This window comes from Nilaparvata lugens, chromosome 13, assembly GCF_014356525.2.
Source record: "Nilaparvata lugens isolate BPH chromosome 13, ASM1435652v1, whole genome shotgun sequence".
NCBI classification, from domain to species: domain Eukaryota; kingdom Metazoa; phylum Arthropoda; class Insecta; order Hemiptera; family Delphacidae; genus Nilaparvata; species Nilaparvata lugens.
The window spans coordinates 31064237-31092046 of NC_052516.1; the positions used below are offsets into that span (position 1 = coordinate 31064237).

General features: G+C 37.3%; 1 protein-coding gene across 1 annotated transcript in view; it reads left to right on the forward strand.

The window, feature by feature from the left end:
- The window catches only part of LOC111053983, a 144721-nt gene extending 119453 nt beyond the window's left edge, over positions 1-25268 (forward strand). The window contains exons 7-8 of the mRNA XM_039440307.1: positions 1855-2033; positions 25057-25268. Coding sequence (XP_039296241.1) covers positions 1855-2033; positions 25057-25128 — 251 coding nt within the window. The 3' untranslated portion in view covers positions 25129-25268. The remainder of the gene's footprint in view (positions 1-1854; positions 2034-25056) is intronic.
- Positions 25269-27810: the final 2542 nt, after the last annotated feature.

Consider the following 27810-nt stretch of genomic DNA (forward strand, 5'->3'; position numbering starts at 1 on the left):
TTGCTGCGCGGTTCAAGGTTCGGTTCGGCATGTGAGGACAGACCTTTAGATGTTACAGGATATTTATACATATCACAGGCCAAAGCAACCTTATAATCTTTACTATAAGAAAGGAAAGAATTGGCTTATACAAGTACGAATAGGAGAATTATGTTTGAAACATAATCACGTCTACTAGACTTACTACCTTGAAATTTGGCATGTCGATTCTTAATTGACCGAGGATGGTTATAGACCTATTTTTGATTCTTAAAAATTTGATTACATCAAGCTTTCAGTTTCAATTTGTCATGCTTCCAGTTGTTGTATGGAAGGAACTGAACATTTATTTTAAAAGGGAAATTAGAAGATAGGTATGATTGGGGATCTTATTCGGATAATAAACACATTGCACTCAAAATTTTTCCACCATTTTTAATCCAACTTCATTTTTTTAAATTGGAAAGTGGTCTTATGATACATGATTTTGAGAGAAAAGGTATGGTGGAAACCGCACATCGATATCTCAAACCTTTCAAAAGTTATTCTCATTCGAAGATGCTGATTTATCATCCATCTATCTATCATCTTCTCTACTATAATGAAGAAGAGAACTGGCTCATACATGTGTGAAGGATAGGAAAATTATGTTGCATATGAATTTTTGATTAACCGAGGATTCTTATAGGCCTATTCTCAATTCTTCTAAATTCCATTACATCCAGTTCTCAGTTTGTCAATTTTCAAAAAAGTGCCTTGCGGAGCACGGATGACCTGCTAGTACATCAATGAGTCATCGAATCTGATCTATTTCTTTGACCAGTTATGGAATAGACACGCCCCTACATATTAATCCTGAAAGTGGATGAAGTCAACATCTACTGCCATACCGCCCCATCCTGACGTCATCATCGTATAGAGAACTTTTCTGTGGAGTTTGTTTACATTGTTTTCCATAGCAAATTGTGTCTATTTCAGGGGAAGCGCAGCGGGAGTTTACCGTTCTCATAAATAGTAATTTACTTCCATCTTAAATAGACACAATCTGAAATCTATCCGATGCCGACGTCAGGATAGGGCGATATGGCAGTAGATGTTGGCTTCAAAGGCTAGACTTCCCAGTCTGTCTATTCTATAACTGGTCTAAGATTTATTTATGGGTTATGTGCTCTAGCAGTGTTGGCTGTTAGTAACGTTGCATATCGAGCTCTCTGCTTATATCCAAAAAGCCTGCTTACCTAGCTGGCAATCATTTCCCATTCCCAGCCACATAGGCCAGTTAGTTGATTTCTAAGTTCAACCATAGATAAAGGATAAGCATAAGAATGACGTATATTTATTGTCTATGGTTCAACCTAACAAGTCAGGGATTCGATACCCTGATGTACTTTGTTAGAGTGGTCGTAGATAAAATAGTGTATACAACAGTTTTATATGGTATTTGAAGCACTTGTGAGATTTTTAAGACACACGTTCGCTCACTACACTCTCTCACTTTCAATTTTGTGTCTTAACTCCACATCAAACTCGTGCTTCTCAATACTATAATAGTATCTATTCATACTATTTATTCATACAATACTCAGTCAAAGACCCCTATCATAAAGCTGTTGTATGAATAACTACTATTTCCACATAGGTATATATTTTTTCTGAAATGTTATACGTCATTCTGTCGATATATTAATGATAATTATAGGCTTCTTCTTCTTTCTCTCCTTCTCCTTCATATTATACTCAGAGTTGGCTAATTTTCATCAACCAATCGGAGGCTATTAATATTCATATTTGCGGCTGACAATTAATTGGTGGAAACGGCCAATGTTAAAATTGATTGTTTCATGAATGATCTGAATGATAACATTATGTTTGCAGTGAGATATGCTGCCAAATCTTATGAGTATTTGGCTGAGGAGTTCAATTTGGGAATAAAGGAGAATTCTTTCAATACCAACGCCCATAGATACATATTAATAGCTCGAAGTGAAATCGATTTGCAAGATATTATTCTTCGTTATTGCATGTTGTTTGATCATAATCCAGAGGAAGACATGGTAGGTTGATCACTATCTTTCAATTAATCATTTGATAGGGCTTCCTGAATGTATATCGTAATATCAGAGAATCACTAATACCCTCATTATCTATCTATCTAAACTTCTATTCTTCAAATGGAGGGGATAATCTATATTATATTAAAACTGGGGGTTGGCAAGCCTGTCTTGCTTGTGATTGTTCTTGGAAATTTGGAGCTTGATAGTCATGGTGCGAAAAAGTAGGAACATTATTCTAAGAATCAATATATTCGGATTGCAAGTAAGTTTTACGGATATTAATAAATCAAAATCGTTTCTTCAAGCCAGGCTCTTGCGTTGTTTGCATTGAAGACAAGCTTCAATCTCTTTTCACTCCTATTATTTCTGCGTTTGTGTGAGTATATTTACTTGATTTCGGCGCAATTATACCAACTGTTTCAGTGAAAATATCCCCAAATTTGGCCCGTACTGTATGAAGGACTGCTCTGTAACTTTGCCTATTATTTTTCGACTCCTCGGTGAGCCGTCTGTTCGTAAGACACAGTAATAATCACTGACCTGCCTCAATAATTTTTGGTACCTAACGGAATTGCCTACCTTTTGATAAGAGATATGAGACAGTGGGTCAGAAGCTCAACTGTTGCATTTGTTTCGATCCTTACACAAACAATTCAATCGATTTCGGTCGTCCACCGTTAGAGTTGAGTAGAAGCTTATTCACTGCATTTTCTTTGACAGTTATATTCATAATTGCCGTAAATATGGAGAGTTTAACAGGGATTCTCGAAAAATTCAAGAGCGAAATTATCAAAAGTACTAAGCAAGTCATAAAGCAGCAAATAAATGAGTTAAATTTGAAAACTATCATATCGGAACAGAATAGCAAAATTGAAGCGTGTCTTACAAAACCAAAGTCATTTAATGAACAATTTGAAGAGGGAAAACAATTTGATTTTCTATGGAGTTATTGAGTCTGCTGGCGAGGACGGAGATCAGGTAATGAGAAAGATTATGGACATATGCAATGAAGTAATGAAAATTGAAATTAAAGCAAGTGATATAAACGCTGTTAGAAGACTGGGAAGAAAATCGGATTCCAAGACAAGACCAATTATCAATCCTACAATCCTATCGCTTGTCTCGGGATGTAAAAAAATAGTATTTTGAGAAACTGTTGTAAATTAAAAAATTCGAAGATTTTCGTTAGTGAAGACCAAGATAAAGAGACAAGAGAGAGGCGAAGAGAACTGAATGAAATTCGAAAACGACTCAGTGATACGCATAGTGTTAAAATGAGAAGAAGTGCTTTGGTTGTGGATGGGAAGTTTATGAGATATGATGTCTTGAACACGGAGTACAACAGGAAGCCAGAGGAAAGCCGTCTACTGAAGGAAGATCGCCAACCAGAGAAAAATTATGAACCTGATGAAAATGGTCGAAACAAGAGGAAAGGAGAGAACCTTCAGAGGCAACCCCGAAACAGTAATCTCAATATCACGAATTTTCTTCATCCCTCAGGAGATATAGAGCCCGCCAATTAGAAACAGAATAAGAAATGAATACCCTGAGCACATGAATAAGAAGGAGAACGATGCATTAGCGATTAGTATATTGGCGTATGATGTGGCAGGAATTGTAAATAAATTCAACAACACCTTTTTTCTGCTTTCTCAAAAATTATGATTTATTCTTACTGTTCGAAACATTTGTTTATGATAAGGAAGTGTTTAAGAAATTTAAAATGAAGTTTGATAAGTACGAATTGATTTGGATTCCTGCGGTGAAAGCGGCACGTCGTGGTAGAGCAAGTGAGGGGAGAATTTATGTTGTCAGGAGGATAAGGTCAAGAATGGGATTATAAAGTTTGAATCAATACTCAATTACAGTATTATCGAACTAGATGTGGAGTCACATCGATTCATCGTCATTCCTACTTATCTAAACTGTAATAAATGGATGGATGATTTCATTAGTATGAGAGATTTGTTGGTGGAGTGAAGCGCTCTCGAATTGGGGGTTGTAGGAGATTTTAATGGTAGGGTTGCCAACAGGCAGGTTATAACGGGGGAAATCCTATCTGACTCACCTGGTATCCTATGCTGTGATAGGACTTCGAAAGATGCGGTCGTAAATGCATGTGGAAGGGAATTGTTGGCGCTTTTTGATGATTTTGGACTGGTGATCCTGAATGGGTGGACGAGGAAGGATGCAGGCGGCGAAGTGACATATATTGGAGCGCAAGGCTCCTCCGTCCGCAAGGCTCGTCCGTGTGTGCGGTGTCAGTAAACTCTCTACCTGCCATCGCTTCGTTTGAGGTGGTTCCAGAGAACTTTTCCGACCATCTGCCAACTGTTACAGAGGTCTATTTGCCAGGACGTTCAAGAACAACTTTGGAGGACTGTCCAGTAACAATTCGTAGGAAGCTGCATTGGAGACCAGAATATGAACAGAAGTATTGCAACGAGCTGTCCTTGAAAATAAGGAGACGATTACATTGGATCGACCCAAAGGATGACCTCAGATACCTGCTATCCCTAATTCACGATTTTGCGCCGACAGGTTTAACAAGAACTATGGTGAGGAATGAAGAGCAGTGGTATGATTGGGATTGAGAAGAAAAGGAAGGAGTATTTTGCCCTTTTGAAAACATTTCGAAAAACTAAGTCTGATACTATTAGAAACAGGTATATAGAATCAAATAAAGCTTTCAAACAGTTATGTCCGAGAAAGAAGAAAATGTTTTGGTTATCATTAACAGAGAAGTTTAAGGCAGTGGAAGATTCGAGTCAGTTTTGGAAACTTGTGAGATGTTTCAGGAAAAGGAGCTTCAGAGCAGAAAGTGATATTCCACTAGATAAGTTGTTGAATCCTGTCATCACTGTGGATGAAGTATTGCATGCTGAACCGTACATAGTGGATGAAATTCTGGACACACCACTCGTTTTAGAGGACTTAAAAAAGGTGCTTGCTAGAGCTAAAGATAATAAGGCACCTGGTGAGGACAGAATTATAAATGAATTTGTCAAGGGTGCTCCAGTGGCTTTTTACTTTCCTTGCCCTACTACCATAGGTAAGGAAAGTATTGCTTTCCAAAAAAAATTAAGGTACCCCGATTTCAAGTTTTCTATACGTTTCAAGGTCCCCTGAGTCCAAAAACATGATTTTTGGGTGTTGGTCTGTGTGTGTGTGTGTGTGTGTGTGTGTGTGTGTGTGTGTGTGTGTGGTGTGTGTGTGTGTGTGTGTATGTGTGTATGTGTGTATGTCTGTGAACACGATAACTCCATTCCTAATTAACCGATTGACTTGAAATTTTAAACTTAAGGTCCTTATACCATGAGGACCCGACAATAAGAAATTCAATTTAAGATGGCGGAAAAAATGACGGATAATTACTTAAAAACCATGTTTTCACGATTTTCTCAAAAACGGCTCTAACGATTTTCTTCAAATTCATACCAAGGATAGCTATTCATAAGCCCTATCAACTGACATGAGTCTCATTTCTTGGAAAATTGCAGGAGCTGCGTAATATTCTCGAGAAAAATGGCGGATAATTACTAAAAAACTAGGTTTCTAATGGTTTTCTCGAAAACGGCTTTGAAGATTTACTTCAAATTCATACCATGGATAGCTATTTATAAGTCCTATCAACTGACATGAGTCTCATTCCTGGGAGAATTGCAGGAGCTGCGTAATATTCTCGGGAAAAATGACGGATAATTACTAAAAAACCATGTTTTTCACAGTTTTCTCGAAAACGGCTCTAACGATTTTCTCCAAATTATACCATGGATAGCTATTTATGAGCCCTATCATTTGACATGAGTCTCATCTCCAGGAAAATTGCAGGAGCTGCGTAATATTCTCGAGAAAAATGACAGATAATTACTGAAAAACCATGTTTTTCACGATTTTCTCAAAAATTACTCGACTGATTTATTTCAAATTCATACTCTGTATAGTTATCTATCAGCTCCATCAACTGGCATGAGTCTCCTCTCTGGGAAACTAATGGGCGGTTCACCCCATCCTTGAGCAATGGACTTTGTAACCTCCTTCTTGTGCATGAGGTAGGTAGGTAGAGCAGTCTATAAAAATAACACATAGTCGAGATATTTCATCTGTAGAACAGCTGTTTTGACGACTTTTAAAAAATCATCAGATTTCACAATTTACACAAAGGAAAAAGTACTCTGAAAACAATTATATACACACATATACAGAAGTATGATAGTTTCAAATAATTATGTTGCTGCCAATCTTCATTATGTTATTTCTCTGAATTATTGTCGTTCAAGAATGAGGCTTCCAGTTCAATGAGCAAGGAAAGTTGTGTGAGTGTACCACACCAGATTTTTCGGTGAGGTTAACAGACGTTTTCAACTGCTTCTCTGACTCTGCTGACTTCCCTGACTGCTTCAAGGAGTTCATCTTCTTCTTCTTCTTCTTCTTCTTCTTCTTCTTCTTCTTCTTCTTCTTCTTCTTCTTCTTCTTCTTCTTCTTCTTCTTCTTCTTCCTTCATGGATTAGGCTTTTGCCTGTTCAGACTCACAACAGCATTCCACAAAAAATTTAAATGTTTTGGAGGAATATATTATATCTAAAATTTATAGCTTATACAAGTATAAAATGTTATTAATTTTGAATTTCTTTATCAGCTTTTCCTATATTCTTATTCGATTTTCTCTATTGCCATCTTTTCCGAGGTCTACCAATGTCTCTTTTTCCTATCGGATGGTAATTTAAAATTTTTAAAGGAATTCTTTCCGTTGGCATTCTTATAATATGTTCCCTCCACTCGTTTCGATGACATACAACTTTTTCATCCATGTTGAAGGCACCAAATTCTCTTCTTATTTCTTCATTTCTTATGTGGTCTCGTCTGTCACAGCCCTTCGTTCTGCATAGGAATCTCATTTCTGCTGCCTGCAGCCTGCTTTCCTGTGATTTCGTGGTGATCCATGATTCACTTCCATACAGGAGAACAGGGGCAGCCATCACTCTGTAGAACTTCATTATAGTTTCTTTCCTCGCTTTCTTCCCTAAAGTTCTGCTGATGTTACCACATATCGATTGGAATTTTCCGATTTTCCTTTCAACATCTTAATCATCTTTGAAACTGATATCACAACCAAGATAGCAGTATTGTGACACTTGCTCTAATACTTTGTTATCAATAACTATCTTTGATCGTGTGGGATACTTGCCAGAGAATGCCATAATTTTTGTCGTACTTTGAGAAATCCTGAAATTATAACCCTTGCATATTTCATTTAGTACATGGACTGACTTTTGTAGGCTATCTTCATTTTCTTGTATTATCCAAAGGTCATCTGCGAACAATAGTGCGTTCAGGTAAACGTCCTCACTTAATTTAATACCTAAATCTACTCTGTATTTCCATTCTCTGAAAATGTCGTCAATGTAAATGTTGAATGAAGTAGGTGATAAACTACACCCTTGTCTAACTCCTTGATTAACATTAATTTCTCTTAGTCTATTCTTACCTGTATTTATAATTATCTTTGTATCGCGGTATAAGGTTTTGACAATATTAACCAGGTGCCTTGGAAATCCTCTCTTCCACAGAATCTCCCAGAGCCGAATCCGATGAACTCTATCGAACGCTTTCTCAAAGTTGATAAAAGCTGTATGCGTTTCCAAATTATATTCACGCCTTTTCTCAATGATTCTCTTCACTGCAAAAACATTGTCTGAGCAAGATCTTCCTTTCCTGAATCCATTTAGCTCCTCATTCAGAATTGCTTCAGCTATTGCTTTTACACGGCAGTAGTATCAAAATGGGGAGTCTGGCACACAAGTGTGCCAGACTCCCCATTAACCTCAAGGTCACCCAAGTCAACCAAACCTAACCTCAAGGTCATCCAGGTCAACCAAACCTAGCATTAGGGTCATCCAGGTCAACCAAACCTAACCTCAAGGTCACCCAAGTCGACCAAACCTAACCTCAAGGTCAACCAAACCTAACCTCAAGGCCATCCAGGTCAACCAAACCTGACCTCAAGGTCAGAAAAAAAATAAAACTAAAAAAAAAAAATTAAAAAGGAAAATAAATAAATAAAAAAAAAATAAAAAAAAATTAAAAAAAAAATTAAGAAAAAAAAATCAAAACATAAAATCAAGGAAAAATTAAAAAAAAAAAAAAAATTTTTAAAACTTAAAAAAATTTGAAAAAAAAATTAAAAACTCATAAAATCGGGAACAAATGAAACAAAAAAAAAAAAAAAAAAAAAACACATAAAATCGGGAATAAATCAGGATTCGGGGCTCTGAACTCTGGACTCTGGACTCAGGCTCTGAACTCTGGACATCTGGACTCTGGACTCGGGGCTCTGAACTCAAATGTCCTGCATTGTTGAAAATGTCTGTCAACGAGATAATACCATGATTATGTAGTTCCTCCTCCTCCTAAAGCTCAATCACTGCATCCCGCAGACATAGCTCACTGTTTAACAACATGTCGCAGTAGATGGAATACCTCTCAGTGCTGACAAGTTGTCTTATACCAAACAGAGAAAAGTGGTGGTGGTGGTGGGATAACCTTCCTTGTCAAGAGGTCTATGACAATGCCGCCCCATCATGACTCACTTCTCAATTCTTCGTTATCATTAGTATGTAGAAGTATCATATTCTATATAATTCAAGTCTTTAAACATAAATCCTCTATGGTGTAGTGGTTAGCAAGTCAGCTTCCCAAGTTGGAGGTTCCAGGCTCAAATCCAAGGCGGTAAAGGTAAGTATTAAAGGTCAGTATCAACAGAACCAGAGGATATATTTTTTGTATGTAGTGGGTAGACTGGCCCACCACTGCCAGTCACCCCACCTCCAGTCATTCGGCCGCCACCGGTCGCCCTGCCACCGGTCGCCTGGCTGCTGCCACCGGTCGTCCGGCCGCCACCGGTCGTCCGGCCGCCACCGGTCGTCCGGCCGCCGCCAGTCGTCCGGCCGCCACCGGTCGTCCGGCCGCCGACGGTCGCCCCACCGCCACCAGTCATCTGACCACCACTGCTAGTCGCCCCACCACCACCGGTCACCCCACTGACGGCTGCCATCCCGCCACCAACAGTCGACCTGCTGCGGCTGGCAATCGTCCCGCCGGCTGAGGCCAGGATGGCTTCAATTTGGCAGTGGCCCTTCTTATATAGGGGACTCTGGCTCGGGATGGTCATGCAGGACCTGTCACTCTGCATGGTCATGAAGACCTCTATCACACCAGATTAATGTGTCCATGGCGGACCTGCTGGATCAGGATGTCCATGGAAGGCTCTAGATCAGCATGGCCATGCTGCTCTTGATCAGGGTGGCATTGAAGATGGATATTTTCAGCGACTCCCACTTCGCCTCCTCCATGTAGCATGGGCATTCCCAATGACCCTAGCTCCTCCTGTCACATAGACCATGCTCACCAGTATTCAGCGTGTCTGTGGCGGGATGGCAGGGTCATCCACTCAGTGGTCAGTCTGTCAGTTCAATTACTGATCAGTCACTGTTCATATAGGTAAGAAATCACCTTGCTATGCTTTCGGCGATGCAATTTCAGCGACCCCCACTCCACCTCCCTCTCTTATGAGCACACACCAATCAAATAACTAACTAACCTTTGATTTGCTGTGTCCTACTTCCTCCTCCTTTGTCCTCCGTTCTCCTTCTCCTCCTCCTCCTCCACCTTTGCCCTCCTCCTCTACTCGTTTAGCAGGAGAGAATTTAAATGAGAGAGGAATGAGGAGAAGGAGGGAGAACATTTTTTGAAATTACCACCAATGGCATGACAAGCTATAATGGTAACACATTTCCAAAAATACAAAATCTAAAATTTCTGTCAGCTGTTTGGAAAAACTTGGAAGACACTCCCTTCACACAAAATCTAGTTATCTTTGCATATGCGCAGTATCCTTCTCCTTAGCTGTATCCCTATAAATACCCCAGAATAATTGACATTCGCTCAGTTTGATAGTAGCAGCAAAGCAGTGAACATGGCTCCTTCCAAAGTGTTTAGTGTTTCTCAGCTTTGTGGTAATAAAGTAAAGCCTACCAATGAGCGGTTCGGTTTGTGGCTGTTGACAGAAAATCTGTGCAATGACAACCCCATTACAGACATTGGGAAAATTGATTACACTGCTGGAGAAGAACTGTTGGTGCAGGATGAATCAAATCTTGTGCCTATAACAGAACCTTCTTGTGACAATATTATGCTGGTAAAGGTTTGTCGTTTGGAGGACTGCCAAGAACTGGATAAAAGACGTTTTATTCTAAAGAAGGAGATGTGTGGATCATTCAATTTGTACTTGAGAGGAAAATTCTCCAAAATGGTGTCAGCTAAGCATGGAGTTAAAGCAAAGTTGCCATACTTATTGGACAGTGGAAGCGATATATCAAAGAAGATTCTACAACTGCTTGGGGAGGACAACTATAGAGAAGTGCAGCAGAAGTACTACAATCCAGTGGGGATACCATACAAAGTAGAGCTTGCCGATGTCCCCATTGCTACATTAATGGAGGAGTTACCAACAATATTGGAGCAGCTAAGGAAGGAACATTTCTATCTTCTGGACTTGGACATAACACAGGACTTTGCTGGAATATTTAACAAGAGTGGAATGTGTGATTTTCTAACTACGAATCATTGTTTTTGTTTCCAAGGAGAATATAAAGAAGACTATAATGTAATTGTGAATAATGATGAAACTGTTGGAATTGATTGCTTGACTTGGGTTAATAATAATGTGAGAGTAAAAATTTATAATAAGTTTATTTGTCAAATGACAAGCCCTGGTGTAAATAAGCAGCTAGGTAACCATATTGTAGACTTTATTGCCTGTCCAGATACAAGATCATGTGAAACCTTTACCTCTGACTTAGCTGAAATGCATGGTATTACTCGTTTGGAAGCAACAATTGATAACTACAGCATTAGAAATAACTATAGCTCTAATCAATTTGACCCTATCCAAGATCGCTTGTCACTCTTAAATGACGGTAAGAATTATTTCCAAAATGCTCCTATATTTTCTGTATCCTTAGCTGAAATGTGGACTAAACTGACAAAAAATTTAAAGAATAGCTGTTGTTTGGTTTTAAACAATCTCTTACAATATGTTTACTGGCGAAATAGCAATACCAAGAAATTGACTGGAGTACAATCAAATCTGCCTACCAATCCACAACAACGAAATAGAATAATATCCTATGTAATTTCTGCATTCAGTTTTAATCTACTACCCATTAGTTATGTGGAAATTTTCGAGGATACAGACAACAAGGACAATATTAGTTTTATACAAAAGTGTTATATCAAGAGTGGTGAGACTTATTTCTCCAAGTCAACCACAGTTTTCTCTACCATATCCAAAGTTGTTGACCTAGATGAGTTGGGCCTTGTAGCAACAGGTAACTTGATACCACAAGTCTTAAGAAAACGAGCAAACATAACCTGTAAGCTTCTCCCATACCCTGTTAAAGAGATACAGCCCTTGTTTCCAATCACAATACTATCTAGCAGAAAGCGTAAGCTAGAGTTGGATGAGATTAATCTCAAACATAGAAAGGTAGAGTTTTTAGAGGCTACAGAAAGCATAAAGGAGCAGCACAAACAACTTATGGAATTTGAGAAAGAAATAGAAAATTTGAGAGAGGAACTTTAGCCATATTTTTATTCACATTGGTGGAATTTTGAGCCTATTGGGGTTTATAATGTGACTGTATTTTCTGTAAATAATAAGGGAAAATTTCCATATGTAGGAGTTTCAGGAGAAAAGGAAGGTTCGAAACATGTTTACTTTGTAAAGGGCTCCCATAAAAAGGTTTTTCTAAATGCATACAACACAATAGAAGACCTTAAGAAAGTGGGCTATTTTGTAATCCCATACAATGACCAAAAAGAAATTATTTGTCTACCAAAGGGAGAAATTATTTGTGAAATTACCACCAATGGCATGACAAGCTATAATGGTCATACATTTCCTAGAATAGAATCACTTAAGTTTCTGTCAGATGTTTGGAAAAACTTGGAAGACACTCCCTTCACACAAAAAAAAAGTGGAGCAGTATAATAACATCACAATGCTGGAAATTAGAGGGAAAGTAAAAGTAGGACAGTGCAAAAGATTAGAAGAGTTACCAGAAGGTACAGAGTTGGTCATTATTGCAATAAAAGGAGTGTACAATAGAAACAAGATACAGTATATTTTACAGTTTGAGATCCTAGAAGAATTGTATGTGTCTAACTATTGGTTAGTGGAGGAATTTGAGAGCTCTAACATTGACTTGAATTATGAAATTAGAATTAAGCTAGATGTTCTAAAGCATAACCCCAGTAGACATAAGGAAAGAGTTGTATTCTGTATTCAATTAAAGGTATTGTAAATAGTGGAAAATGTGATTGCAGAGAAAGTTGTAATCCAATGTGACATCATCCAGGCTGAAAGCAGTAATGGGTGGAGCCAAGGTCACGTGATGGGAGGGAGAGTGGGGGTCGCTGAAATTGCATCGCCGAAAGCATAGCAAGGTGATTTCTTACCTATATGAACAGTGACTGAACAGAGACTGAACAGTGACTAATCAGTAATTGAACAGTAATTGAACAGTGACTGATCAGTTAAACAGTGACTGAACAGTGACTGAACAGTGACTGAACAGTGACTGAACAGTGACTGATCAGTGACTGAACAGTGACTGATCAGTAATTGAACTGACTGACTGACCACTGAGTGGATGACCCTGCTGTCCCGCCACAGACACGCTGAATACTGGTGAGCATGGTCTATGTGACAGGAGGAGCTAGGGTCATTGGGAATGCCCATGCTACATGGAGGTGGCGAAGTGGGAGTCGCTGAAAATATCCATCTTCAATGCCACCCTGATCCAGAGCAGCACGGCCATGCTGATCCAGAGCCTTCCATGGACATCCCGATCCAGCAGGTCCGCCATGGACACATTAATCTGGTGTGATAGAGGTCTTCATGACCATGCAAAGTGAAAGGTCCTGCATGACCATCCCGAGCCAGAGTCCCCTATATATGAAGGGCCACTGCCAAATTGAAGCCATCCTGGCCTCAGCTGGCAGGACGATTGCCAGCTGCAGCGGGTTGACTGGTGGTGGTGGGATGGCAGCCGTCTGTGGGGCGACCGGTGGTGGTGGGGCGACCGGCAGTGGTGGCCAGATGACTGGCGGCAGTGGGGCGACCGGCGGCGGCCAGACGACTGGTTGTGGCCGGGCGACCGGTGGCGGGGTGACTGGCAGTGGTGGGCCAGTCTACCCACTACATACAAAAAATATATCCTCTGGTTCTGTTGATACTGACCTTTAATACTTACCTTTACTGCCTTGGATTCGAGCCAGGAACCTCCAACTTGGGAAGCTGACTTGCTAACCACTACACCATAGAGGATTTATGTTTAAAGACTTTGAATTATATAGAATATGATACTTCTCCATACTAATGATAACAAAGAATTGAGAAGTGAGTCATGATGGGGCGGCATTGTCATAGACCTGTTGACAAGGAAGGTTATCCCCACCACCACCACCACTTTTCTCTGTTTGGTATAAGACGACTTGTCAGCACTGAGAGGTATTCCATCTACTGTGACATGTTGTCAAACAGTGAGCTATGTCTGTGGGGATGCAGTGATTGAGCTTGAGGAGGAGGAGGAACTTCATAATCATGGTATTATCTCGTTGACAGACATTTTCAACGATGCAGGACATTTGAGTTCAGAGCCCCGAGTCCAGAGTCCAGATGTCCAGAGTTCAGAGCCTGAGTCCAGAGTCCAGAGTTCAGAGCCCCGAATCCTGATTTATTCCCGATTTTATGTGTTTTTTTTTCTTTCATTTGTTCCCGATTTTATGAGTTTTTAATTTTTTTTCTATTTTTTTTCATTCATTTATTTTTTTTTTCAATTTTATGTGTTTCAATTTTTTTTCAATTTTGTTTTATTTTTTTTTATTTTTTTTTCTTTTAATTTAAAAAAAAATTTTTTTTATTTTTTTTCAATTTTTTTTTTTTTTTTTTAATTTTCTTCTTTAATTTTTTTCAATTTTTTAAAAAAAAATTTCTTTTATTTTTTTTTATATTTTTTTTTTTTCGATTTTTTATGTTTTTAATTTTTTTTATATATATATTTTTTTTCAATTTTATTTTTTATTTTTTTCAATTTTTTTTTCTAATTTTTTTTTTTTTTTTGACCTTGAGGTTAGGTTTGGTTGACCTGGATGGCCTTGAGGTTAGGTTTGGTTAACCTGGATGGCCTTGAGGTTAGGTTTGGTTGACCTGGATGACCTTGAGGTTAGGTTTGGTTGACCTGGATGACCTTGAGGCTGGGTTCGGTTGACCTGGATGACCTTGAGGCTAGGTTTGGTCGACTTGGGTGACCTTGAGGTTAATGTAATAATTACATTTCTATACTACTCACGGCAGTTGATTATTTTGGAATAAATTTTATATCCCACATTCAGAAGGCTAATTCCTCTATAGTTTTAACAGTCATTCCGACTTCCTTTTTTGAAAAGAGAAATAACCTCTGCTTTCCTCCACTCTTCTGGGATACAATACTTCCTCCAGCATTCATTCAACAGGTGTAGAAATCGTAATTCAAAGAACAAGCCTCCATATTTAAAGAGCTCTCCGTTTAATCCATCTAATCCAGCAGCTCTCCTGTTTTTTATGCTTCTTAAGGCATACTGCAATTCCTCAGTTGTAATTGGGTCCACTGACTTATTGATGACTGGGTCGGCCTCGGCATCATAATTTGTTTGACTATTTTCATTGTACCATAGCGCCTTGTAGTGATGTAGCCATTCCTCATCCGATATAATGTTTAAAGGAGCATTATCTCGCTCAACCTTATTTATTGATCTCATGATCTTATACACACATTGCTGCCTGCCATGTATATCTGTCTCAATAACATTAACAAACCTGTCCCATGAGTCTTGTTGAGCCTGCTTGACAACTTGTTTTGCAAAATTATGTTGTCTCATGTACTCTATCCTTGCTTGTGGAGTTTTCTTCTGCAACCAAATGAGATATGATTTCTGCTTTTCATGAATAGCATCTTCTATGTCGGGATTCCAAATTCGCAATTGTCTTCTACCTCTTCTCATCATCTTCTTCCCAAGTGCTTCAGTAGCAGCTTTCTGCATGCAAGATTTTATATTGAGCCACTCCGTTTCAATGTCTTCTGCCGTTTTGAATTAGCATGAGGTGTTCTTGTAAGCGTTGCTGATATAAACCGTGTATGTTCTCATCCTGTAGAAGGTTCATCTTGAATACCTCTTCCTTTTGTATTTTGCATTTCCTGACAGTCCTCCATTTCTTTAATATCAAAACTTTACTAATTATGAGATGATGATCGCTGTAAATATCACATCCCCTAAATACCCTGACGTCCTGTACTAAGCTCTTCATCTTATCATTGACAATAACATAATCAATTATTGATCTCAAGCCTCTTGCATTCCAAGTGTACTTCATTATCAGGAGTATTATTCATATCAGGAGTTCATTATCTTCCCAATTTTCAAAAAGGGAGACATCAACAAGTCCGAAAACTTCAGGGGAATATCGTTCTGCAATGCAGTGTATAAACTGTTTACTGGAGCTCTACTTGACAGGCTGGAGAAATGGATAACACATCACAACATTCTGTGGGAGTCCCAAGCTGGCTTCAGGAAGTCCTATTCCACTATAGACAATATATTCAACATCATGAGTATTGTCAACCTCAAGCTATGTGGTCGAGGGAGGAAGGTTTATGCCTTCTTTGTTGATTTTTCGGCTGCTTTTGATAGAATAGACAGACAGCCATGATTTTCTCATGTTTTCGTTGTTTGCTAACTCCATTCATACTTTGTGTTTCTGTTTCCTCTGATTATTATTATGAAATATAGGAGCTATGATCGAAAGGCTAATTGGAACATTAGATCTTTTGAAATAATAGATTATATACGATAAATACCTAATGTTGGTAAATTCGATTAATACGAATGTCAGCTAGACTAGATTGATATTTGCTTTGAAATCCAACACTTCTTTGTATATGTTTCATTCTTCTTCCCCCATTACTATATAAATATTTGTAGACACTGCACGCAAGAGCCACTTAAAATTATGCTCTTCCATCCTGTTTGGATGCTCAGGAGAGACTGAAAACGAAATAAGAAGCAGTGAGTATAATATATAATAAGACAAATAGCCTACACATATATTCAATAGGTATGGATTGCTATGATTGCTAATTTACTATGTTGTCAGTTCATTTTTTTTTAGTTTTTAGGTTTTTGTTGTCAGCAGTCAGCACTATTGTACAGAAATACAACACAATAGTCTAGCTCTTTGAAGTGCGATATTCGAAATCTCTAATTTATTATAACAAAAATGAATGGATATGCAACATAGTAATTCAAAGCAGTGGCGGCTCGTCCTATGTGTTCAATGGTTCATTGAACCCCCAGAATTGAATCAACTTCCTATACAATGATGAATTTGCAACTCAAATAATTATATTTCTATTTTATACTCATTAAATTACATCACAACATTTTTCATCTATGTAAACTTAATGTCGATGTTTTGCGGCCGGTGCCTGAGAGCCCGGAGTGGCTTGCTTGAGACAGCACCGAATGGAATGACGATGGAATGGTGGAGATGGAAAGCAGTGTTCATTTCCCGATGTGAACCCAGAAACAGGGCTGGGTATGGTAGTGGAACGGAGGAGGGGAATCGGTTTGCTAGCACGGATTTGGTTCACAATCCTGTGTGAACCAAGTTTGCACGAGTTCATCCGAGAGTAGCCGAACCTAGCCGAGGCAAGTGAAGCATTCGGTAAACCTCGGAATGAATCGTGAGTATTTGTGATGCAGATACAGTGCCATCTTGAACTTGCTTATAACCAATAAATTTAATTTGGTGGCAGTAAACAGTAAAAAAGCGGTAAACAAGAAGTAGCCTAAGCGTGACAGTTTTGAGGTTATACATATGGTTACGGGTATACACTGTTTACAGTTGTGATAGATCTCACTGCATTTTTCGTTATATAAATTTGTTTTGCGTGTAGAAGAATATAGTAATTTCTAGTGTGTTTTGTGTATTCGTGAGTATTTCTAGTGTGTTCATTTTCTTTTAGTGAGAGTGTGAATATAATTTATTGTGTTACCGTAACAGCATTTTGATGAAGAAATATGAATAAGGTTCAGTATTTGTTAAATACAAACAATATTAATATTGAGGGTAGGTGTAAAATAAAACATAATGGTGACCAACTCTCGAAGTAAAAATCAAACAAGAAAAATATGAACAGGACAAAAATTTATATTTGTAGAAAATAAGCTCAACCTTTGGGGTGTAATTATTATCGATCACGTTTACACTTGATTATGCGCAATACTCTATATCCTATTGACCTTTCTCTCCAATAGATCATGAGGTTGAACCCCCAAAGCTAGAAGATCACGAGCCGCTACTGATTCAAAGTAATTTTTATTGTTGTTCTGCCGGGTTCTTGGAATAATTGGTGCTCTTTCATCTCATGTTATATTCTGGAGGCAAATACAATACTAATTCTATATGTTGTGTATATACAATTATAATCATAAAATCACAAAAATATGTTCAAGAAAATTGAGCACAGCTATTGAACTCGTTCGTCAGAAGCAATAATAGGAACCCAAGTTTCAAGGCTAGTCAAAACTCATTCCACTACAAATACTTATTATATAGCACACACTCTGTATAGAAATCTGCCTGAAAATCTACTTAATACCAAAGGTAAATCCAGATATATTTATGAAAAAAATGGTTAATGGTTGGTTAAAGAAAAGAAAAGAAATTGGAGAACGAATATAGAAGGGATAATTCATTCATATTGTATAGATTAAGCAAATGTCGTGTAATGATGGTCCAAGTGTAACTCTAAATCTTTACATCTTTTATACTTTCCTTCTCCGATGCTAATATCTGGTGTACCCAAGAATCTGATGCAAGTACGAGGACAATCCAATGTTAGCCCGTTGGATCCACACACAGGCATTGCCTTTGTGAAGAGTTTTCATGAAGTTTATTAAACGAATAATGTTGTATTTTCTGTTACTACGATATATTGCATTAAGATTCAGTTATTATGTGTTAGATATTGAATAAATAATACTCTTCATATCAACCATATCAACCAACCATCTTTATTTGTAATACATTCAAGACCAAACTGTTATTAACGTTCTGGAAACTAATGTATTGAGATCATATGATAATAATAAATATCATCTGTAACATCTCCCTCTTTGAGACTTTAAATTAGTCATATATTATCCTATATTCCCCTTTTTATTTTTTGTATATTTATCGTGTTTCTTTGCTGAACACCGCCGTTATTGTTTCTAACCAGGAATGAACGTGGTTGTGGTAATTTCTCAATCATTCTTCCTTTTTCCCATTCTTTGTTATGAATATTCTGCATATATATCTCCTCTCCAACTACAAAATCTTCGGTGTTCTTAGATACATTATGATCATAGTAAAGTTTTTGAATCGATTGATTCTTTGCCATCTTGTTGATTATCTCATTAGGTACAATTTTTGGATTCAATGCGTAATGTGGTATAGGAATCTTGGTTCTTTATGTCTGCTATTAAGAAGCTGTATATCCCAATCCAGCTACGGGAGCATTACGATAATTCAGTAAATACAATTCCAAATCTTGCTTGTTTGTAGCTGCCTTTTAAAACATTTTTTTGAATATTCCAACTGCCTTTTCTGCTAATCCATTTGATTTTGAATGGTATGGACTTGATGTGGTAATTTTGTGGCATGTTATCTGCTATTAGTGTTTGAGGAATTCCAAATCTGCTGAATGTTTCCTTAATTTTTTTAATTACGGTGGAGCTGCTTTTGCTATTGATTGGGTATGCTTCAATCCATCTTGAATAATAATCAATTACAATTAAGTTGTTCAATCTATCGACTTCTGCAATGTCCGCTGCAATTTTATAAAACTGTTTATCTGGAATGTCGTCATTGGCTCTTTAGTTTTTACTTTCCTTGCCCTATTACCATAGGTAAGGGAAGTATTGCATTCCGAAAAAAATTAAGGTACCCCAATTTCTAAATTTCTATACGTTTCAAGGTCCCCTGAGTCCAAAAAAGTGGTTTTTGGGTATTCGTCTGTATGTATGTGTGTGTGTGTGGTGTGTGTGTGTGTGTGTGTGTGTGTGTGTGTGTGTGTGTGTGTGTGTGTGTGTGTGTATGAGTGTATGTGCATCTGTGTAGACGATATCTCATCTCCCAATTAACGGAATGACTTGAAATTTGGAACTTAAGGTCCTTACAATATAAGGATCCGACACGAACAATTTCGATCAAATGCAATTCAAGATGGCGGCTAAAATGGCGAAAATGTTGTCAAAAACAGGGGTTTTCGTGATTTTCTCGGAAACAGCTCCAACGATTTTGATCAAATTCATACCTGAATTAGTCATTGATAAGTTCTATCAACTGCAACAAGTTCCATATCTGTGAAAATTTCAGGAGCTCTGCCCCATCTATGCAAAGTTTGATTTTAGATCCCCGATTATCAGGCTTCAGATACAATTCAAACAAAAAAAATTCAAGTGTAAAAGATTAAGCATGAAAATCTCTACAATTTATGTCTTGTAAAATTTTCACCTAAAATTGAAAATAAGCTCGAAATCCGAGAAAATGTGATTATGTCAATTGCAAACTGTTGACAACTGTTGATTCTATTAAATCATTCACTATGAAGAGATAGCAGACCTCGTGTGTTTCCAGCGTTATTGTCCTGTCACCAGCTGAATCAGATCTTTGAATAGTAGTAGACTTGAGTTGCGCGGGAACACTAGCGTCAGGTGATCAATTTTCATAACGGCTAGGAAGGTTGTGTGAGTGCGCCACACCAGATTATTGATTTTTTCAAACCTTTAACAAAAATGTTACATGATAATATCGAATTGCGAATTGCCGAGGGATTTGCTACTTATTTTCAATCTGTATATGAGGCTGATGCACCAATCGCCCCTGGAGGGCGTGAGAGAGGGCCGGAGGTGTCTGGGATGTCTGGATTGATTGTTGATTTAGGTACAGTGTCTGGTAATGAGATTATTACTGCTATAGGTGCTTTAAGATCTGGCTGCTCTGAGGGCCCCGATGCAATACCTACATTTATTGTTAAAGGCTGTGCGGATGTTCTAGTAGCTCCCCTGCACTTTATTTTTAATCTATCTGTGAAAACTGGCAAATTTCCTCTGAAGTGGAAAACTGCTAGAATTACCCCTGTTTTTAAGTCTGGTAAAAGAGCTGATATTAGTAATTTCAGACCAATTTCTATCTTAAATTGTTTTTCAAAAATATACGAAAAAGTTTTACATTCTAATATTTTTAAACAGGTCAAGAGCATCATTGCGGATGAGCAGCATGGTTTTTTACCTGGTCGTTCAACTGTCACTAACCTAATGACCTTTAGTGATAAAATATCTCAAGTTTTGGATGGGGGAGGCCGTGTAGATGTTATCTATACGGACTTATCCAAGGCTTTTGATACTATTAGTCATGGACTACTGTTGAAAAAGCTTAGGCGGATGGGTTTTAGTGATAATTTAGTGAACCTCCTGCAGAGTTATCTGCAATCAAGAATGCAGTTTGTTAAAATTCAAAATTTCAAATCCAAATCATTCATATGTGCATCTGGGGTACCTCAGGGTTCCAATCTTGGCCCACTTTTGTTCCTCTTGTTTATAAATGATGTCCCTACTATTATAAAGAATTCTTCCTGCCTGATGTACGCAGATGACGTCAAATTGTTCAGGGAGATCAAGAATGTAAATGATGGGCTTGCTTTACAGGGCGATATCAACAATTTTTACCAATGGTGTGAAACTAATGGTCTGAAGATAAATGTTACCAAATGTAAGTTCCTAAGTTTCAATCGCCAATTGAGACCGCACATTAATATTTACCACGTAAATAACAGGCCATTGGAACAGGTGACGAATTTCAAAGATCTTGGAGTGAATTTTTCTTCAGATTTTTCCTTCAATTCGCACATTGATTCCATAGCTGCTAGGGCCAACCAACAAATGGGGTTTATTCTGAGGACCTGTTCGCCCTTTAGTGATGTAGAGCCTTTGATTCTGATTTATAAGTCACTAGTGAGAAGCTTGCTAGAATATGCCTCAGAGATATGGAATCCATATCATATGGATAGAATAAATGTTCTAGAACGGCTTCAAAATAAGTTTTTAAGAATCATGTTCTATAAGAAATTTAATCGTTTTTGTCCGTTTGATTTCCCAACAGAGTCACTGAGAACTTTATTCCATATTACATCATTAAAAGTTAGGCGTGATGTTAGAGCACTTATTTTTCTTTTTGATCTCTTAAATAATGAAATTGATTCATCATACTTGCTATCTAAAATGAATATTTATATCTCACCTGTGGCTCGTCGATCTGAATTTTCTTTTCTGGTTCCTCGTTCCAGAACACTTAGAAATTACAATTCTCCTCTCAACAGAATTCAGAGAAGCTACAATAGTTTGTCCGGGCACCTAGATCTCTTCTGGTTCTCTCGCGCTAGATTCCGAAAAGCTCTATACAATGGTCTGGTCTGAGCATTGATATTGTGATCTGGTCTACATCGATCATTTTTCCATGTATGTGTGGGTGTGCATATGTTTTGGGACTTGGAACTCATTAATAAGTTATATTTTTGGTTCATTCATTTAATACTTGTGTTATTAGAATTTTATATTTCCATTTTTGGACCTTCTATGAGTAGTATTTCGATGCTTTGTATTCATCTCATCTTTTCATATTATTTTTTTTTTTTTTTAATTATTGTATTTTTCCATATTATCATTTTGTACCTTATTACCATATGTAATAGGATAAATATTACCATTTGTACCTTATTTCTTTTTATGATTTTTTATAAGTTTTCTATATATTATATTTTAAGATTTTGCATTTTCTTGTAAAGGAGACATGTTTGGGGAAACCCGTTGTCTCCATTGTAAATGAATAAATAAATAAACATTAATATCTGAATATATACGTGGCCAATAGTAGATATGATCAACAAGATAATTAATCTTCGAACTGTCAAGATGAGTTTCATGTAAGCGACTCATTATAAAATTCCGGAGTTTTAGAGGTACAATTAACCTTGTTCCAAAATACAATAAACCATTACTCAGTTGCAAGTCATTTCTTTTTCTGTAAAAGTGTTTCACATCACCGGTTATCATGTTCATGTCAGGCCATCTTTCATGCAGATATGATATAACGTGAAACAGTTCAGGCAAGCACGACAAACCAAATGGTGCTCGTAAAAATCTGTATGTTCCAAATCCTGTTCTAAATGAACACAGCTTACTAGACTCCTCATCAAGTGCAATATGATAGAATGCATCTTTAATATCTAATACAGTAAAAACCTTCTTGTGTGACAATTTTGGTGCTAGTTCTTCCACTGTTGGAATGAGATAACGTTCCCTGATTATATATTTATTAAGTTCAACTGTGTCAATACGAATTCTCAGTGATCCATCCGGCTTTTCAACAACTACAATGTTATTTATCCAGTCAACAGGCTCTTCAACTGGGGTTATAATACCTTTTGACTTTAGTGATTCCAAAGTTTCTCAAAATTTCTCTTTAATTTTGAGTGGGATACACCAAGCAGGACTTATTGTTGGGGATGCATTTTTTTCCAATTTAATCTTGCAAATATCAGGAAAACGCCCAAGGCCGTCGAATACATGTTTGTTTTTTATATAGATAGCCTGTTCTTCCTTACCCACTTTATAATTTGTATCATTTTTTTTTTTATCTATAGAGTCAAATCTTCCAATCAAGTTGAGATCAATACATGATTCTAGGCCTAGGATTTGAACAGAACAAGATTAATTTGATTATAAAACAGTATTTTATATGAATTAATGGGGAAAAACTCGCTTGCTGCTTATGAGGATTCAATGTTTGTGGTTATGAAAAATTTAAATCTGACCAAAAGTGAAATTTTGGGTATTAAATATAACTCAGTCAATGCCAAACATGAAAGCCATTTCAAGTACATATTTTTATCTGTCGCACAAGCGGCACGTTTGTTATTAAAAACAAACAGAGAAGCTACATTAATTTTGACAACAAATGAAATAAACAATCTTTGTCAATGACAAAAATTGTCATTGACAATGTGTTGTCAATGACAACACACCTCCAGTCACTGGGTCCCTAACCTCAGGCACTGAGTATTTCCTGCGGTCAGGATCACGTCTCGGGGTCAAGAAAGGCCTTTCCAAGCCTTACTCGAGGTCCTCTTGCTATTAGAAGATGGAATAGCAAGCTATAGGAGCCCACGCCCCAGGCTTCACCTCTAGTCATTGGGTCCCTAACCTCGGGCACAGGCTATTTCCTGCAGTCAAGATCACGTCTCGGGATCGAGAAAGGCTTTCCCAAGCCTTACTCGAGGTCCTCCCGCTTTTCCTGTTGGAAATAGCAAGGTAGGAGAGTCCCTTACACTCGCCGTTGATGCTATTCACCGGGTCCCTAACCTCAGGCACAGGCTATTTCCTGCAGTCAAGATCACGTCTCGGGATCAAGAAAGGCTTCCTCAAGCCTCACTCGAGGTCCTCTTACCCTTCCTGGTTCCCGCGATGATGTACCAGGGTCTAGTGAGGTTTTAGCCAAAACCTGACGTGTCGCTACTGGTCGAAACAGGCAGGTTGCTTCCCAAAGTTTTCGAAATGGTCAAACAACACTCGCCCAAGTGAGTGCTGAATCTCGGAGCTTCCAGTGTCTTCAATTAACCCCCGTCAACCTCAGACACATCTCCTAGTAGTCGAAGGAATCGGAGTACACTCAGGATAAGAGATGTACTATGTTGCTAGCTGCGTGCTGCTTCCTTCACTCTCTCTGTCGACCGCTCACACTGGACACCCGCACTAGACTGAGCTCCTACTAGCCCTTCACGAGCCTCCCTCAGTGGCCGAGAGGGAAGGTATTAAGGATGCGCAGCACTGCTGAGCGCTAGCCCAGCGGCTGGGCTGCTCATTGGACTCTGCTATTTCATCAAGAGATAACCAAGCATCTTTAGAACAAGCCCTAGACTCAATTCCCCTCACTAGTTACGATATACATTGTGACAATTTTATCTGTATTTAAAGGAAAAAGGAGTTTACTTAGCCTGTGACAAGCACTGTCCAATCAGCAATGTGTGAGAGGATGAAATTTTTCTAGTCAGGTACCCTCTGTATCCTGATGTGAGACAACATTCCTTGTCAAAGTATACAAATAATATTGTTGAACATGATAATAGAGTAATTATTCTCCTTTCAAATGTTTCTTTGGATAGAATTGGAGACATTACAAGTTCATGGTGGATGCTTTAAGATGGTGTAACTATATTCTGAGGTATTTAGGGCGATTACAGGATTTGCAGGAGGATTATTTTCACAGTATTTACTATCTATTGTGGTTGCATGTGTTGAAATATCCAATTTATGGAGCCTACATCTGTCATTATTGTATATTATTTGTCATATAAGTTTCGTTGTCGCTATGTTGTTATTTGTTCATTTTGAGGATTTTTGTTTGTTATAGCATTACTCTTCCATTATTTATTTTAATTGATGTGAATGTACAATCAATTTCAATGAGCTAAGACTCTTGAAAAAATTAAATGATTATTTATTATCAGAGATTGGAAGAGACTTCTTTCTCTTCATACCATCCTTTGAAATGAGAGACAGAAAAACTCACACACACGATGACGCACAATACATGCAAACAAAGGATCATTTGTTCAAAATCTCATGAAAATCTGTTCATCAAATCTGTTAAACGATTTGCATACATAGACAAAATAAACCTGGTCAAGTAGAGACTTCACCCTCATCACTGAGGTTTGTGAATATACTCCTTCTGTGAGGTTCATATACTCGTATATGATACATAAAATAATTGAACAGAAATCAATGCTTTTTACTTGAAATTTGTGCTTATCATTTCCAGGAGTCATGGACTAAAAACGAATATAGAGATTTATTTCATGCTGTTCTGAAAGGAAATCGTCCAAAGGAGTAGTATCCTTCCTGTTTATTATAATATTATACTTAAATTCTTCCAACTCATTTAGATTTCAACAAGAAATAATGTTTTGAATTGAATACTATGGGACTTATTGTGTTCCAACTTTTGAGAATAAAGTTCTAGTTCAACTTGAAATAGATCATTCTGTGAGAGTTTTTTTTCTATTGATGTTTTTCTTCCTGCTCTGCTTGCTCACACATGATATGATGAAACTGTTAATATAATATTATGGTTATGTAACCGGTGGAGGTATTTTTAACCCTACAACACACCTGACATCATCTCTGTAACCGGTGATATCTTTGTCTCATGACTTGATTAATCATCCAAAATATGAAATATATAAAAATACATGTGGTTCGATAGACATTCTTGCAGTCTCCACCACCGCTGCCCACCTATGTAAACGGAGAAGGTATTTCTTCTCTTCTATAATATTTACCAAAATTATGCTATCAAATCTCTATTGATTGGTTGGGAGCTTTTAGTGGATTCGTTCATTCAAATGCACAGATTATCATCATTATTCAATTGTCACCTATTTTAGCAACTAGCAACCACAAGCCAGGAACTTCAAGGAAAAATGCTAAAAAGAAAATAACTTCAGGTTTATTGAACTCTGAATAGGTGGAACGAATTGATGAAAGTCAGGTAACATGTCAAATTTTCGAACAGATCGGAGTTATTCAGCAATCGATTCAGGTAAAGAAGACATCCTCAATTTATAATCTATACATTTTGGGAACCTGAGTAGGGGTAAAATGAGAGTACTGAAAAAGACTGCCCCAAAGCTGGCTCAAGGGTGCCCCCAAATCTGATTCTTGGTTCTAACCTTGCCCAATGCAATTTAATCTGAGCTAACTTAACCTAGCTATACCCCTAATCTCACAATAAACCTCAAATTGAGATCCATATTCCCACTTCTTTAGTAAAAACTAGATCCAGCTTTTCTTTTATTTCTTGATTAACTAAGAAACCATTAATTTTACAGAAAAATACAAGAATGACTTTTTCCAGTAAATCTAATTACAAATCCATTGACACCCCATTTTTTGAGATTGAACAGAAAATAAGGATCAGTCCCAATCTTATAGAAAAATTGGATCCAATTTCTTGAATAACTAAGAGACCAATAATTTTATAAGAATAGATTTCTCCAGTAAATCTAATAAAAAATCTTGTTGTCAAGATTGAACAGAAAATAAGGATCAGTCCCACTCTTATAGAAAAAGTAGATCCAGATTTTTTCATTTCTTGAATAACTAAGAAACTGTTAATTTTATCAAAAAGCTACAAGAATAATTATTTTTAGTGAATCCATTTTACAAGGGATCAGTCACCCTTTCTAACCTAACTCAACTTTCTCTGGAACTGAGCAACAAGCACACAGAATCACAGAGTGGGTGACCCTCTGACTTTAACCAGCTGAGTTTGAACTACCGTCTGTGTTTGAACTACCATACTTGAAAACTCACTTTCCCTCAGGTTGTATTAAACATTTATTATGAAAATAGATCATGAGTCTTGATAAATTTGGTCGATATTTGTATGATAAAGATAATATTAGTGATATTAATGTTGATATCAAGAATTTGATTAAGAATTTTTTCTATTTTTTACAATGCATACCATCAGCTGCAACTTTCATACCGAAAATCAATCTCAATACTGGAAAAGAGTGGAAGTATATGACTGATCCAAACCTCATCCAACAATTCTCACTCTCTTCTGGAATCTCTTTTGAAGAATGGTATGAAAAAAATGTAATTGATATAGGTGGGGAGTCTTAGGTTTAGGTGAGTACACCCAGAAAGAAATTGTAGATGTAGGTGAATACACCCAGAAAAAAATGTAGGTTTGGTTACCCAGACCAAGAACCCTATTCCACTTTGATGAAATAAATTTATTTGAAGAATCTAAGGTAATATAGATGGCACAAATTTGACACTATATCATCACAGTCAGTATTTGAATATCTAACACTAATTGTGTTTTGAAAGAAGCTGATAAATTGGAAAATAATATAAAATGGTATGTTGCTGAGAAATTATATATGAAGAGAATGGTGGGAGATCATTCTATGGGAGGACGAGAACAATTCTACAAATTAATGATAATATAAAGGAGTTTAGTAATCAATGGGATGATGCTGAAGGTGAAATATTGATACATTTGAAAAGTGTGGAAGTGGTTGGGAAATTAATAATTTTGATTTGAATGTTGTCTAGTTTTTAAGCAAATTTTTTGTTATTTTATATAAGACTTTTTTCAAATTCATAATAATCTTTTAACTGTTCCACTGAGTGGTGTATACAGTAGAAGCTCTCTTAACCGACCCCTACGGGACCAGACCATGGTCAGATAACGAAAAAGGTCGGTTGAACCAAATAAAATTGTAAATAGTTGTAATAGGTGTTAAAATCATTCAAACACGTGAAAAAAAGCTTCTAAAAATTTCTCCTAAACTTTTAAAACTACTGTAGCCATTACTCACCCAATAGTCCTTATGATCTTCCATGTCCCTTGATGAGCACTGACACCGAGTTCATCGCTAATGCTTTTAACAGATTCCCCTTTATCAAGCCATTCTATTGCTTTTAGTTTTTGTTCCATCGTCACAACCAGTCTCTTACGTTCAACACCACTCATTTTACACTACTGTACTTTACACTAACA